The sequence below is a fragment of the Populus trichocarpa genome, chromosome 15, assembly GCF_000002775.5.
Source record: "Populus trichocarpa isolate Nisqually-1 chromosome 15, P.trichocarpa_v4.1, whole genome shotgun sequence".
Lineage (NCBI taxonomy): Eukaryota > Viridiplantae > Streptophyta > Magnoliopsida > Malpighiales > Salicaceae > Populus > Populus trichocarpa.
The window spans coordinates 10,428,009-10,442,301 of NC_037299.2; the positions used below are offsets into that span (position 1 = coordinate 10,428,009).

Here is a 14,293-nt window from a genome sequence, read left to right on the forward strand (position 1 = left end):
CGGTGACGTTCACTGGGCACGTGAGATCTCGAAGATTTTGCCGAGGGAGTGAAAATGGTGAAAATGCTTATTGCTTGGTTGGTGGCATGGTGCTAACTGCTACCACTTCCTCGGGCTCACAATTTTGTTAGGCTTCGCCTGCTCCGGCGAGCTTGGAGATTCTAATCAATTTTCCTACCCATCTAAAAATAATGTCAAAGATCGAGCAAAATCTGAACTTTCGCTCACCCAAATTGGGACTCTACTAAAAAAACTAGAAACGTGCAGTCCTCAATGTGGAGAAAACTAGGAGATTTCAGAAGAAAGACAACATAGAAGAAAAATACCAAGATAGAAGGCTTTAAAAAAAAAAACTTTGCTAGAATGGCAAATCATGCATGAAAGAGACTGTTAAATATCGTTCTGACGGTGATAATAATAATAATGATAATAATAATGATAATGATAATTGAAAGCTTGAAAAAAATTAAAATTAAAAAATAAATTGAAGATTTGTGCAGCAATAAAAACAATTTTTTGATCATCAATTTTATTTATTAATAGAACTCAACAAATCAAACTTTATGCCTCATATGTCAAACCCTCCAAACCAAAAAGGTATGCTCGCTTAGCTATCTTTTAAAATTTGACCAAACAAGGCAACAACTAATTACTAGCACATATGGTATGGTGGTGTTAATATCAATAAAAAAAATATTCTATCATATACTAAAATAGGTGGAGGTGAAATCCACCTAAGTTGATTGAAAATAATTAGGTTTTTTAATGACACAATACAGACAATATTGTCCTCAATAGCAAAAAAAAAAACCTTAAAATGTTATTTAAGAACAATTTAGTCTAATATGGAAATGCGGTTGAGATTGTTTTTCACTTAAAAATGTATCAAAATAATAATTTTTTATTTTTTAAAAAATATTTTTGATATCAACGCATTAAAATGATTTAAAAACACCAAAAAATATTAATTTGAAGTAAATAAAAAAAATAAAAAATTTAATTTTTTTAAAAGCACTTTTGAAACACAAAAACAAACAGGGTTAAAAACCCTTCAATGCAAGAAAATATTGAACTTATATAAAAAGGCTTTTATATCTTTTCATATTGGTTTTTTTATATATAATAAACAAGTTGACATGGGTGATTTGATCTTTTAACAATATACATATTATTAAAAGAAGTTGTTGGCATACGTCAACGAGTGGGATGCGTGTGTGGCTTCACCCCACCACCAAATGTGTTTTTTTCTTGATTTTTTTTTAATTTCATTCTTTAACATTAGATTTATATTAAGTTTTTTTTATTAATTTTGTTTTTCAATTTTATCATTAAATATTTAATTAATTTTATATTAGTCTTTATAATTTGTTTCAATTTGCTTTCTATGATGTTATTTTCATTTAGGTTATTTTTTAACATGCTAAGTCGACTGAATCATATTGAAAAAATTTTCATATAATTTAATTTTAAATTTAAATTTTAAAAAAAATCAAATCAAGATATTTTAAAGTTAACCCGTTAACTTGAATTTAATAATAATAAACTAGTGAAATCTAAATTACTAGGTATTAATTCATCAAACAACCGACTGTTTTCCATTTTTATCGCCGTTGGATTAACAAACACAGCCAAGCTTGATACGAAGAAACAAAGTTCCATGTCCATCTGTGTAGATGTCCACGTGGCAACTTGCTTCCGTTGCAAATTCAATAAAAGAACAAAAAATGGATTATCGAAGAGAAGATGAACAACAATGCTTGGACTTGTCTTCTTTCTATTTTGTGCATGGAAGTTGTAATACTAAATTAACAAAAATCTAAGCAGTGTGGCAAACCTATTATAGAAAGGCGTGATTCATTCTGAATCAAAAAAATAATGAATTTATATTTTTATTCTTGATAAAAAAAAATTAGATAAACTGGTTTTAAAAGATAAAAGGGTCTTTTCATGGAGTCAGTCCATCATTTTATAGCTATTAAAGGGTAATTCAGTCATTTTCTATTTTTTTGCATAGTAATATCTTTAAAAGCAAGAAATAAACACAGATCTAATTGCATTTTTAGTTTGTTATTTTTTAAACAGAGTATAATGACCCAATTACTTTTATTATCAAAATTCTTAAAGCATGACTTCATAGGTGTTTGCGTAATTTCATACAGTTTTTGTTGCAGTAATTATTTGGTCACGAGGAAAATGTGATAATTTGATTAAAAAAATAAACAAAATTTTATTTTTTATAAACATTGCACACGTCAGCACATCATTTGCTTTCGAGCTGCACGTATAGCTAACTCTAGCGAAGAGAAACTTTTTTTTGTCTTGTCATTGAACTCCCTCGACGTTCTTTTCCTCTAAAGGTGGCATGTGTTGGTTGGTTCTGAACGGATAGTCGCCACCGATATTTTTTTTATTTTCTTTTCTCTCTCTTTTTTTAAAAATCATATTGGCCATTTAAAATTCCTGGGTAGTCCCCTTAGTTGTGCATATTTGAGTATCGATCCTTATTCTGTTAATTTTGAATTTTTGTCCCTCACTCTTTTGTAAGTTTTTGATTTTTTTCTTAATTTTATAATTAAATCCAAATCTATCATTTTTTATTTTTTTCAATTCTAGTCCTAGTTCTTTTTATTCCTTTTTATTCCTTGCTCTTTTTTAAAACTTTCAATTGTTTTCACTTTCTTCTTTTGATAAAAGATTTTAATTTATTTTTTTTAATTTAGTCTTTTTATGGTTTCTTTCTTTTATTTCTTTTGTGAAATTGATTTTTCTTTTTAGCTTAACCCTTCAATCCAAAATTACCTATCCTCTCATTTGTTTTTTTTTTTAAATTTGATCCTCATTCTTTTAATTACTATTTTTTCTTTTGAATCCTTTTGTATAATTGATTATTTTTTCAATTTCATCATTAGATATTTTATTTATTAAAAATTAGGTTTCATGGTTTTTTCAGACTCAGTGCTTCTGATTAAATGATCTGGATCACAGGTTTTATAAGCTAACTCGAGTTAATATCATTTTTTTACTTATTTTACTTTTTGATCTCACTACTCAACATTGATTATTTTATACAATAGGCTTCGTGGTTTTCTTTGTGTTTCTTTTTATCAAGTTATCCTAATCTCATGACCTCTCATGTGAGTTTAACGAGTTAACCCTGGTGGGCTTATGCCTTTTTCTTTTTACTTCTAATTAATAATTTTTCTTTTGGATTCTTTTGTGTGGTTTATTTATTTATTAACTTTATCCTTTAAAATTTAGTTTGTTGGGAATTGGGCATCGTGATTTTTTCATATTTAGTGTTTTTGATCAAATAACCCAGATCACAAGTTTTATAAGTTAATAATGTTTTTTTTTTTTTTAAAAAAAAGTTGGGTTTTATGATTTTCTTCATATTTCTTTCTATCAAGTTACCTCGAATTCATAATCCATCTCGTGAGTTTGATGAGTTAACTCGGGTGGACTTGAGATTTTTTCTTCTAATAATTGCTATTTTTTTTCTTTATTTTTTGTATGATTTATTTATTTTTTAATTTTTTTTATTAAAATTTAATCATTTAAAAATTAAATTTTAAGGTTTTTTTTTAAATTTAATATTTCATGTTAAATAACTCGAGTTACATGCTTAATAAATTAACATATATTTATATTATTTCTTTAATATCATTCCATATTGGTTTTATGTCGCTAGGTTTATTCTCAAGAAACAAGTTAGAAGTGTCTTTGATTTTAATATAAACATTTTAAATATTTTCATCCATTAATTTTTTATTTGCAACAATTTCGTCCCTATATCAATTTCCACAAATAAATAAATAATCGATGAAATAAACATATAAAAAAAATACCAAAATTACTTTGTTCTATATCCAATAACTGTATATATAAGGGTGGCATTATGTTTTTCCCTCGGTATGTTAATCTTACTCTATAATATACTTTTATTATTTAGATATACCAAAATATCTATAATTAAATAATAATATATATTTTTTCATCAATAATGATATGTATTAAATGCTGGTGTTAAATTTGTATTTAGAAAGTGCTTTTTTATTAGAATATTCAATTTTACTTTTATTTTCATCACCTACCATAAAATATAATTTTCTCAAAATAAAAGTCCTACTATTTGTTTTTGTTAAATAACGTTTTTAGTGTTCCACCTATTATACACCAATAAAATATGTATTTAAAAAATATACAGTAATTAAAATTTTAATTTTTTTTTTATTTTTATATACTTTTTTTTAATTTTAATAATTAAAAAAATATCAATAAATTTTAATTATGTTCAAGTAAGATATTAAAGATGATGGGTGGTGCAGTATATTAATAAAACTTGTATTAAATATAGAATGAATTAATAATTTGTGAGGTGAGGATAAAATCGTTCTAATAATATACAATAATAATTAATTTTTTAAGCATAGGAAAATGATTAAATTGGGGAAAAAAAGTAAATAGAAGATAAGAGGATGATAATGAGATATATAAATAAAAATAGTAAGAGAACCAAAGTAAAACAATCAAGAGAGTACAGGGACCATTGAAACCATTCGGTGTATTTTGCCGTCAGCAAAGCCTGTAAATCCTTTTTGACAAACCTCTACAAGAGTCTCCGCGTCCTTCTCCGCCTCCAACCCGTAGATTCGTAGATCTCTTCACTTATGGCCACCGCTGCTCTCCTCCGCTCTCTACGACGCCGTGACGTCGCCTCCGCTCCTCTTTCGTCCTACAGAAGCGTACGTCTCTAAACTTTTATGCTCCTTTTCTTCTTCAGTTTTATTGATTTGGTTATTCGTTAGAGGAGATCAAACCGATACTCTAACTTGATGCTTGAGGGGATAAATAAATGATAAGTTTTTTTTTGTTATGGTATTTCAGAAAGTTGGGCCCTTCAAGGATTTATCCGTGTTGGGTTTTTTTCATTTGATTTCTTTACATAATCACTGTTTTTTAGGATATTAAAGCTTTTGTTTTGTATTTATTGTTGTGTTTAACTCTTAATGATCAGCTGAGATGTTTTATATATGTAAGTTTTAAATGCTAAAGCTTTGGACGCTGTTAATTTAATCGTTTTTTATCTATATTTGTGAAAAAAAATAGATAATGATTGTAAAAATGCTTTGTTTTTATGAATCCATAGTCGTGTTTGGTCTGGCTCATTAAAATCTGTTTGAGAATTGAGGCTGAGATTGTGAAATGGCTGAGTTTTGGTGTTCATCCCTTGTGCAGTTGACTAATGATGTGAGTCCAAAGTGGGCTTCTTCTAATTTCAGCCAAAATTGGGCTGGTTTGTCAAGAGCTTTGAGGTAGCTTATTAAGTTTTTGGTGGTTGTATATGTTTCTATTCGCCGTTCTTTTCTATTTGCTGAAGTATTGAGTGTTTCCTATTCTGTGTAGTGCAAAACCTGCATGTGGAGATTTTATTGGTGTTGATCTGGGTACTGCAAATTCATGTGCTGCTGTTATGGAAGGGAAGGTAAGAATGGCTTTTGTTCCAATTGTTTATCTGTTTGGTTTTTATTAGGCTTTCTTTTCCTTATTAATTCCATGACTGTGTACAGAATCCCAAAGTTTTTGAGAATGCTGAAGGATGTAGGATAACCCCCTCAGCTGTTACCTTCTCCCCAAAGATAGTAGCTGGGATCTTTGGAAAGAGCCCAAGCAAGGGAGTAAACCCAGTTGGGGCAGTGGCTATGGGAGCTGCAATTCAGGGTGGAATTTTACGTGGAGGTGTCAAAGAATTGCGTCTCCTTGATGTTGCTCCCTTGTCACTTGGTATCAAGACACGGGTGAGTCTTTACTGCCAAATCTGTGTTCAAATATTTATCTTAAAAAAATTTAAATGGGGCAATAAGTTGCCATGCCTGTGCTAGTGTCCATGCGGCCCTCTGTTTGTGATATTTGTCTGTTCTATGTAGCCCTGTGCCCAGTTATACTTCTCTGATTCATTTTTTTGGGACCCCAGGTTTTCTCCACAGGGACTGACAACAAGACCCAGGTTACGGGTATTCCGCCACCTCCCAGGGGCACGCCTCAAATTGAGGTGACCTCTGACATTGATCAACCTAATACCTCACATATCCTTCGCCCATTATCTCCTCATCTTCCTATTTATAGCCCCCAGGTTCATTCAACATTTTCCATTGTCAATAGAATCTCCGGGGCTTACCTATCTGCTCTAGTTTTGTTTTTTTGTCTTATTTGTCTGAAAGCGGGTTCGATTTGCTTCACCTATTATAGTTTCTACCAATTCCTCTTTTATTCATCCAAGCTGATCCTACCTGTTGTCGATGTTACCGCCGCCCTTGCCCTGACCTATCATCTGTTTTATGGGGTTCGTCATTTACTGCATTGAAGGATTTCTCTTTATTCAAATAAGGAGCCCTCGAATCAAAAAGTGGTCCCTTTTCCCTTCCTTGCTGAAAGGGGCAACCCTTCTCTTGATATCCGTTGTAGGGGGGCTTCTCCTTGGGAGATTAATTTGAATGTATTAAGTCTTTTTGTTCTTTTGTAAATTGAATGTGTTAGTCTTTTTGCTCGTTTGGAAACCGCCTATGGATGCTGAGGCTGAGGCCCTTTTTATTGTATCAATAACCAAATTTTTTTCTGGAAGGAGATTGTTTGTTCATTTGACAACTGCCTATCAATATTGAGGCTGAGGCCCTTCCATTGCCATTGTTGCTCACTTGTTCCACTCCGTGCTGCTGTTCTTAATCATGTGGAGAAGAAACACTGTTAGTTTTGTTGACTTTTGTCTGATCATAAAGATATTTACAAGTGTTTGAGTTCATTCGGGTCATATATTTGCTTCATATTTCTAGTGACCCTAGAGGGGTAGCTGTTTTAATTTATCTGGAAGGATTATTGGTATGTGCACTTCATGCCTCTATGTTTATTCAGTAGTTGTGCATCCTTCTTTGGACGCGTTCTATTATAATTTTGGAAAATGGCAGTCTGGATTCAGCCCTTCTTGCGACAAGTAGCAAACAAAAATTAACAAAATAGAACGAAATAGTGAAATGATGATTTTACTTTTCATTAAATTAGCCTAGAAGATTAAGCTAAAAGATTGAGCTAAGGGGTAAAATGGTTTTTTTTCATGTGATTTATTTGTTATTTTTATTTTTAAAAAGGCTATAAAGATCTTTTTATATTTTTAGGATAGTAAATGTATTTTACTATCCAAGCAAATATCAAATAATTGATTAAGTATGATTTTTTTTTTGTTTTTACCGGGTATCCTAATATCGTTTTAAAAGGTAAGACTAGTTATGTTCGGGGTTTGTGGTTGTTTCTCTCAATAAATGTGTTTTCTAGGGATGATCGAACTTGTGTTCATTCTTGTAGAGATATAGCATTATCTTAACCGCTAAACTAATATTACATTAAAATTATTTTTAATATTAGTAGAGATTTGAAAATATAAAAAAAATTATTTAAAAAAAATCAAAATTTAAAGGAATTATTTTAGCAACGCATGTTGTTTTCCATGAAGGATAACTGTGTAAACATCAAACTCACTTTTTTTTTTTTCTTGGTGGGGAAGGCCAAAATCATCATATCACATGAAAATGTAGACTGGGAATGCGAAAAGTTTTTTCTCCATTTTGCTTTTGTGTTTTTTAACCAATTTGGAGGTTTTTGTTTTGAAATTGGAGATTAGTTGTTTTTATTTTTAATGTTATAGGAGTGTTTTTTAAGTATTTCTAGATGAAAATAGATTGGAAATTTGATTTTTCAAAGAAAAAAAACACTACATGGATTTTTCAACCATTTATTATATAATGGCTAAAAAGTGGTTTGCAAATGACACGTTAATTTATTTATTTTTTGTTAAAAAAAAATAGAACGAATTAAGCAAACGACGACGCATTTAGATAATTTTAAAAAATATTCAGGCCTAGGAACACGTGCCTGAACTGCCAGTATCATGCTGTTAGGCCCATGCGTCAGCCTTGGATTTCAGGGGGCCAACAACACGTGCATTTTGAAATTCCTTAAATTTTTCCTCATTGTTTAACAAACTTGCAAAAAAATGACCCTATAAATTTATAAAGTTTAAAAGAAAGCAAAGTCAAATTGAAACCAATAATAATATTAGGGTTGATTATTTTTTATTCGATTTGTTTTTTATCAAAAAAAAATTAAACTGAAATTTTTGATTTGGTTCAAACCGACCGGTTTCGGTTCGGTTTTTTAGGACAAAAATCGGTTCAAACCGGTTTGACTCGGTTTTTTTCCAGTTTTTTTTCGGTTCGGGTTCGGTTTGATTTTTTCTGTATCAGGCTTATAAAACCAAAACCGAACAGGTCGGTTTTTTCAAAATTTTAATTAATTTAATCGGTTTTTTTTATAATTTAATTTTTTTAATTATTATTTTTTAAATATTTTCAATTTAATCAGTTTTCCAATTATTTTACTCATGTTAGTAATACTTGCATAACACAAGATTCTTAAATGATGTCATTAGCGTCGTGGAGGAAAAAAATGATATGTGCTAATTAAGAGGGTGCTGGGTAGTGTAGTAGCGGTTGTTTTTCAAATAACTTTTTGTGTCAAAATGCATGTCAATGATTTTTTTTATTTTTTTAAAATTATTTTTGACATCAGCACATCAAAACGATCCAAAACGTACAAACCATTAAAAAAAAAATTGAATTTTACAGAATATTCTATAATTTTCTAATCAACAACTCCTCTTGACATCTCAACATGTATAAAATATGTAGCGAACACGTGCATGGAAATGTTAGAGATTTCGAACCAATGTTTATTCTTTGACAACCTCCTTTTCTTTTTCTTTTTCTTTTCTTTTTTCTTTTTCTTTTTCTCTTTTTTCTTGGACAGCAACTAATAAAAAAAAGTTTATTCTTTGTGACCATTTAAAAACTATATCCACCCATAGGTTTTAAATTTATTCAAGCATAGCACCGTATCTTCTATGATAAAGCTAGTAAAGAAATTTTATATTATTTTATGAGTTTATTTTTAAAATACAGGAAATTAATAAAAAATCATCAAATATAATAAAAATACTTTCATCCAAGTTAAAAAATAATTCTTTGATCAATTAAATTCTATTTGTTTTTACATTTTAAAAGTGTTTTTTCTAAATATATATTATTTTATTTCAAATTATTATTTTTTTTGTATTTTTAAATGATGTTAAAAATATTTTTTTAAAATTTTAAAAAATATATTTTAATATATTTTCAAATAAAAAATATTTTAAAAAATAATTACTTAATGATTTTTCGACTGTCAACCCAACCCAAAACGTGTAAATTTCTCACCCATAATCAGCAACAAAAATCTGATACACATAAATTAAAAAAGAAAAAAATGAAGGGAAAATCCCACAATGGCCACCAATTCCGCAAATCACCCTTCTCCTCTAACTCTCTAAACTACCATAACCCCGGCCGATTTAGTCACTTCACAATTAAAATTCTCGATTTAGTCACCAGCTGTCACCATAAAATTATTTCTGGAAAAAATGCAGTCACTCAATCTGAAATTGTTAACGGATTTTAGTACGGGTACGAGGAGGTTTGTTCCGGGTCGGAGCTTCGGTACGGAGTGGAGACAGTGTTTGAATTTGAGGAATTACAACCGAAATTGTCGGATTGTAGCATGTTCTGTTGAGAGAGATGGAGGGGGTGAAGGAACAAGTTCAAGTTCAAGTTCGAGTTCGAGTTCGGACCCTAGTCCGAGTTCCTTTTTGTCTCGCAGTCAAACTTATGCTATGCTCAAACAACAAATGGAGGTTGCTGCACAATCTGAGGTAACATTTTTTTTTTTTATTATTATTAATTGTGTTTATTTCTTTGGAACAATTTGAATTTAATTAAAGTCAATTTCTTTCTTTTTTTAAAAAAAAGTATTCTGATTTGGCATTACTTTTTTTTAATTGGGTAAATTACCTGCTTAATCACTGTTTGGTTTCTAGGAAAATGTAGGGAATATATATTGTGGGTTCAAATTTCTTCTTTGGGAAATATGTAAGCTTTTTCTTTCATTTTGGTTTGGGTTGTGTTGAGTATAAGCAAAATGAATGTGGCATCAATGGTCAGGAAGCATGATTTTTATTTATTTATTTTTATTTTTGGCAATAAAATGGGTTTTGGGATAGTAATATCTTTGTAAATATATGAGTTTGTTTGTTCTGATATTAGGACTATGAAGAAGCTGCAAGACTTCGTGATTCATTGAGATCATTTGAGGAAGTGGAACCAGTTTTGCGGCTTCGTAGGTTGCTTAAGGAGGCAGTTGCTGATGAGCGGTTTGAGGTAGCTGTTTGTGGTGTCTCATTTTCCAATTTGAATGTGAAATTTTATTATATGTAGTGGTTTTATCCGTGCTGCTAAGCAGTTGGAGAAATTTCTATTCATTTTAGATGGAAACATTCAATATTTGTATTTGGGTTTGGTCAAAATGGTCATCTTGTTTTTTCTTTTTTCTTTTTTTGAGCCTCCATGATTCTTCAATTCTGCATCTTTTTCTAATGTTTCAGCTTGTCAGTTGTTGCCTATTTTACTGTCAGGTGTCTCATGTCGCGATGGAAAAAAAGGGTTAACTTCAGATGCTGTTGTCGAAAATAATCATTTATCAGTATCAATGATTGGATTGGAATAAACTACTCTGTTTTATTCGCTAGGATTTATAGGTTTTTGGTTTTGTTGCCCAATCATGAAGAGTTCAGAAGAGAGAATAGAGTCCTAAAACTATGAGTGTTCTTAAACATGGGTCAAACAAAAGTTATAAATCTAAGGTCCTAAAAATAGTTGGCCTTTTGTGTATGGACAACTTGTATTGAACTAAGCTTTTATCTATCATGTCTTGTGTAGAAGTTCTTGCACCAACCACCTTTCTGCAAGCTTTGGCAGTTTAGTTTCGTAGAATTTTGTGAGTTTAACTTAAGATATCCAATCTTTTCGCTCTGGCATTTGCCTTTATCTGGTGACTGCATTTGTTTATTTCTTAAATCATCTATCAGCACAAATATGAGCATAAAACTCCAATAGTGAATTTGATATTTTAGTAAAGGGCATGGACGTTGTATAACTTTCTGGAAGCCTAGATATCGAATGTAGTTTTCAATGATATACATCATTCTATAAATTATTATAGTACAAGTAACAGTCTTCCTACATCTTACTGTCTTGGAATGAGGCCTATATAACTCAATGGACTTGAATGAGGTTGCACTTTACAGTTATGGTGTCAGTTTTTTTTATATAATGACTATTTTGCCTAAGTCATGCCATAAAACATGATTTCATATTATTTCTATACCATTCTGTTCACCGTGGATGTTTCTGATAAAATTTTATCCATTTGGTAAATTTTTGGCAGGATGCAACTAGGTATCGCGATGAGCTAAAGGAAATTGCACCACTTTCTCTCTTGAAATGTTCAAGTGATGCAACTACCTTGGTATGCTAACTATCTGGTCAGCGTGGCAGTTCTTACTGTCTTATAAATCTTTTGTTTTCATATAAACTGATATCATCTTGTTCATGTAACTCCTGTTACCATCAGGCATATCAACTGATTTAAACTTATAAATCCATGTTTTTATCCTATCCATTCTTCCTTGACTCTGTTATACTACAATTTGACCTGTGTATTTATATCTGGCCTTTGCAAAACTTATTTTCAGCATAATTAAATTAGAGACCCATATGATGTCCTTGAATAACCAGTTTTGATCTCCTTGTATATGATCTTTTCCATATGGGAAACATGTTCAAAATTGGAGAATAAAGGGGGTGATTATGGACGGGGCTGCTGCAATATGTGTGAGTTGGCAATAGATAACACAAAGGTGCATTACTATGCATGATCATTTCGATGATAACACAAATATGATTGAAATTGGGAGAATAAATGGGTTGAGTATGGATGGGGCTGTTGAAATATGTGTGAGTTGGCAATAAGTAATCCGAAGTTACTCTAGTATGCATGCTCTTTTCCATGTGTCAAAGTAAATACCCACAATCTGGTCTAGGTTTGAGTTTTTAGGTAATCATCCTGTTGCTTTACTCTGCATAGATAACATGAAGTTGCTTTAAAAGGAGGAAGCCAAATAAAATGCATATTAGAAATGGTTTAAATTGATTTGAGTAATCATAACCAAATCTCATTTATTTCAGGGGATAAGGGTTCAAGTTAGGAGCGTGTACATTGAGGGCCGAAGTCAGCCTTCAAAGGGGCAGTACTTCTTTGCATATAGAATAAGAATCACTAATAACTCAGATCGCCCTGTTCAACTTCTCAGAAGACACTGGATTATCACAGATGCCAATGGAAAAACTGAAAATTTTTGGTGAGATAAATTATCTTATTCTGGTCAGGAGTCTTATAAAATGCTTCAGTTTATATGACTTGGCTTTTCTTTTTCTTTTCTGGTTCCATCAGCATGGGCTGCAGTTTGCGTTTCATTGACTTCTAATGAATTTCAAATCATTTGTCATGCTGCAGGGGAGTTGGAGTTATAGGTGAACAGCCGGTTATACTTCCTAGGACAGGATTTGAATACTCATCTGCATGCCCACTTTGCACTCCCAATGGTAGAATGGTAAGTCGTGGCGATGTTCTTTCTCTTCCTGAAGAGTGATTGTTGGCTTTTGCCTTTTCTTCCCTTAATTTGGAGCAGATGAGGACAAGGTTTGTGCTTATATGTCAACATCAATAGGTCCCGTGAATATTGAAGTGAGAGCATGATATGTGGCCAGTGTTCCTATGGCCTCAAAGCTTGTTTTTATCATGTATTGAATCCTGTCTTAATCATGCCCGTACTTAGGGATACTTAGGGATACGTAGTCTGGTTTACATTTCACCATCCAACAAATTCCAGCAGTGTATTAATGGGAAACGCCTTGTGCAAACGATTTTGAAAATTATGAATATTTCCCATTCATAGGCACACTCAAAAAATCTATTTTTTTCATACAATTGCAGGAAGGTGACTTTGAGATGAAACACATTGACAAAGCTGGCTCACCCACGTTCAATGTTGCTATTGCGCCGTTCTCTCTCTCAATACTAGGAGATGGAAGTGATGCTTTTTGAAATGGGAAATGTGGACTCACTTCAGAGAGGGTGGAGGGCCTCTGCATCCATTCACGTTTGTCAATTGAAGGTTTGAAAAACTGTAAAACAGTGTATTTTATCTGGCAAGTGTGAAAATCATCTTCTCTTTGGTGGGATTTTATGCTGTTATCAATTGGTAGACTAGATGGATGTAAATTGTCAAAGTTGTATGTAACAAACTTATCGAAGAAATATTATAGTAGAAATGATTTTGTTAAAATCGAGGTGAGAATCCGAGGAGTGAAGAATAATTTAGACTCCGTTTGTTTGCAGGAAAGTTGTTTTCTTTTGGAAAGTGAATTCCAGGGAAAGTGAATTCTTGGAAAGTGAATTCCGGGAAAGTATTTTCCGATGTTTGGTAGTGTTATGGAAAATGAACTGGAAAACACTTTCCAGTGTTTGGTTATGTTATGGAAAATGAACTGAAAAATAATTTATTAATGAATTAATTTTTAATTTAGAAGTTTGGGGACTTAATTGGACTTGGAATTATTTAATTAATGGAATCAGGGATCTAATTGATAAATGTCAAAAGTTCAGGGACCAAAGTGAAAAATAGTCATTCCCAAGGACACAAATGGTGCCGTTTTGAAGAGCTGTTCATTATCCCTTCCATTTCGCGCGGAGAAAGCCTATTCAACAGGGAAAACGGCAGCAATTCGATTCGATCATGGACCACTTCTTTTGCCCACGATCCCGCTCGTGGATTGATTAATAGTCCTGTAAATGCAGGACTGTAACAGGGACTGGTTAGAGGGGCAAGCTCTCTGGCTCTATAAAAGGCAGAGCAGAACAGAGGCAAAGGGGGGAAGAACAGAGAAAAAACACAGCGACGGGAACTGGAGAAAAATCATAAGAAAACCAGAGACAGAACCCAAGGGAGAACACAGAGAAAACCAGGGGACGACTGGAGAAGCAAACGAGACAGAAACAGAGTGTTAGCCTCGTCTCCGGTTGCACCACCTTCCCCCCTTCCCCTCCGAACAGACGAACACAAAGAAAAACAGAGAGCACGAACGAGCAGGGAGAGAACGAGCAGGGAGAGATCGTGATTTGTGAAAATAGGTGTATTGAAAAAAAGGAAAGTGTTTTCCTTTTTTGTTGACTGTAATTAAGTTTTCATTGACTACTTTTCCGTAATGTTGCCAAACATGAGAAAGTAAGGAAAATGAATTCCAGGAATTCATTTTCC

The 14,293-nt window shown here is 31.9% G+C and overlaps 2 protein-coding genes across 2 annotated transcripts; both read left to right on the forward strand.

Annotated features, from left to right (window-relative positions):
• Positions 1 to 4,573: 4,573 nt before the first annotated feature.
• Positions 4,574 to 6,681, forward strand: LOC7457745 (heat shock 70 kDa protein 10, mitochondrial). The gene is made up of 5 exons (XM_002321570.4): positions 4,574 to 4,742; positions 5,236 to 5,312; positions 5,404 to 5,482; positions 5,568 to 5,795; positions 5,972 to 6,681. The coding sequence occupies exons 1-5, from the start codon at positions 4,668 to 4,670 to the stop codon at positions 6,359 to 6,361; spliced, it is 849 nt and encodes a 282-aa protein (XP_002321606.3). The 5' UTR covers positions 4,574 to 4,667; the 3' UTR covers positions 6,362 to 6,681.
• A 2,666-nt stretch (positions 6,682 to 9,347) lies between these two features.
• Positions 9,348 to 13,321, forward strand: LOC7457746 (uncharacterized). Its single transcript, XM_002321571.4, has 6 exons — positions 9,348 to 9,790; positions 10,182 to 10,295; positions 11,362 to 11,442; positions 12,162 to 12,334; positions 12,490 to 12,586; positions 12,970 to 13,321. The coding sequence occupies exons 1-6, from the start codon at positions 9,503 to 9,505 to the stop codon at positions 13,078 to 13,080; spliced, it is 864 nt and encodes a 287-aa protein (XP_002321607.2). The 5' UTR covers positions 9,348 to 9,502; the 3' UTR covers positions 13,081 to 13,321.
• Positions 13,322 to 14,293: the final 972 nt, after the last annotated feature.

Bases quoted from the DNA above. Each gene is read 5' to 3' on its own strand.
- LOC7457746 (XM_002321571.4), top strand. From the start codon at position 9,503: ATGCAGTCACTCAATCTGAAATTGTTAACGGATTTTAGTACGGGTACG. The intron at 9,791-10,181 runs GTAACATTTTTT...TTCTGATATTAG, and splicing joins AGGTTGCTGCACAATCTGAG to GACTATGAAGAAGCTGCAAG. The intron at 11,443-12,161 runs GTATGCTAACTA...CATTTATTTCAG, and splicing joins CAAGTGATGCAACTACCTTG to GGGATAAGGGTTCAAGTTAG.
- LOC7457745 (XM_002321570.4), top strand. From the start codon at position 4,668: ATGGCCACCGCTGCTCTCCTCCGCTCTCTACGACGCCGTGACGTCGCC. The intron at 4,743-5,235 runs GTACGTCTCTAA...TCCCTTGTGCAG, and splicing joins CTCTTTCGTCCTACAGAAGC to TTGACTAATGATGTGAGTCC. The intron at 5,313-5,403 runs GTAGCTTATTAA...TATTCTGTGTAG, and splicing joins GGTTTGTCAAGAGCTTTGAG to TGCAAAACCTGCATGTGGAG.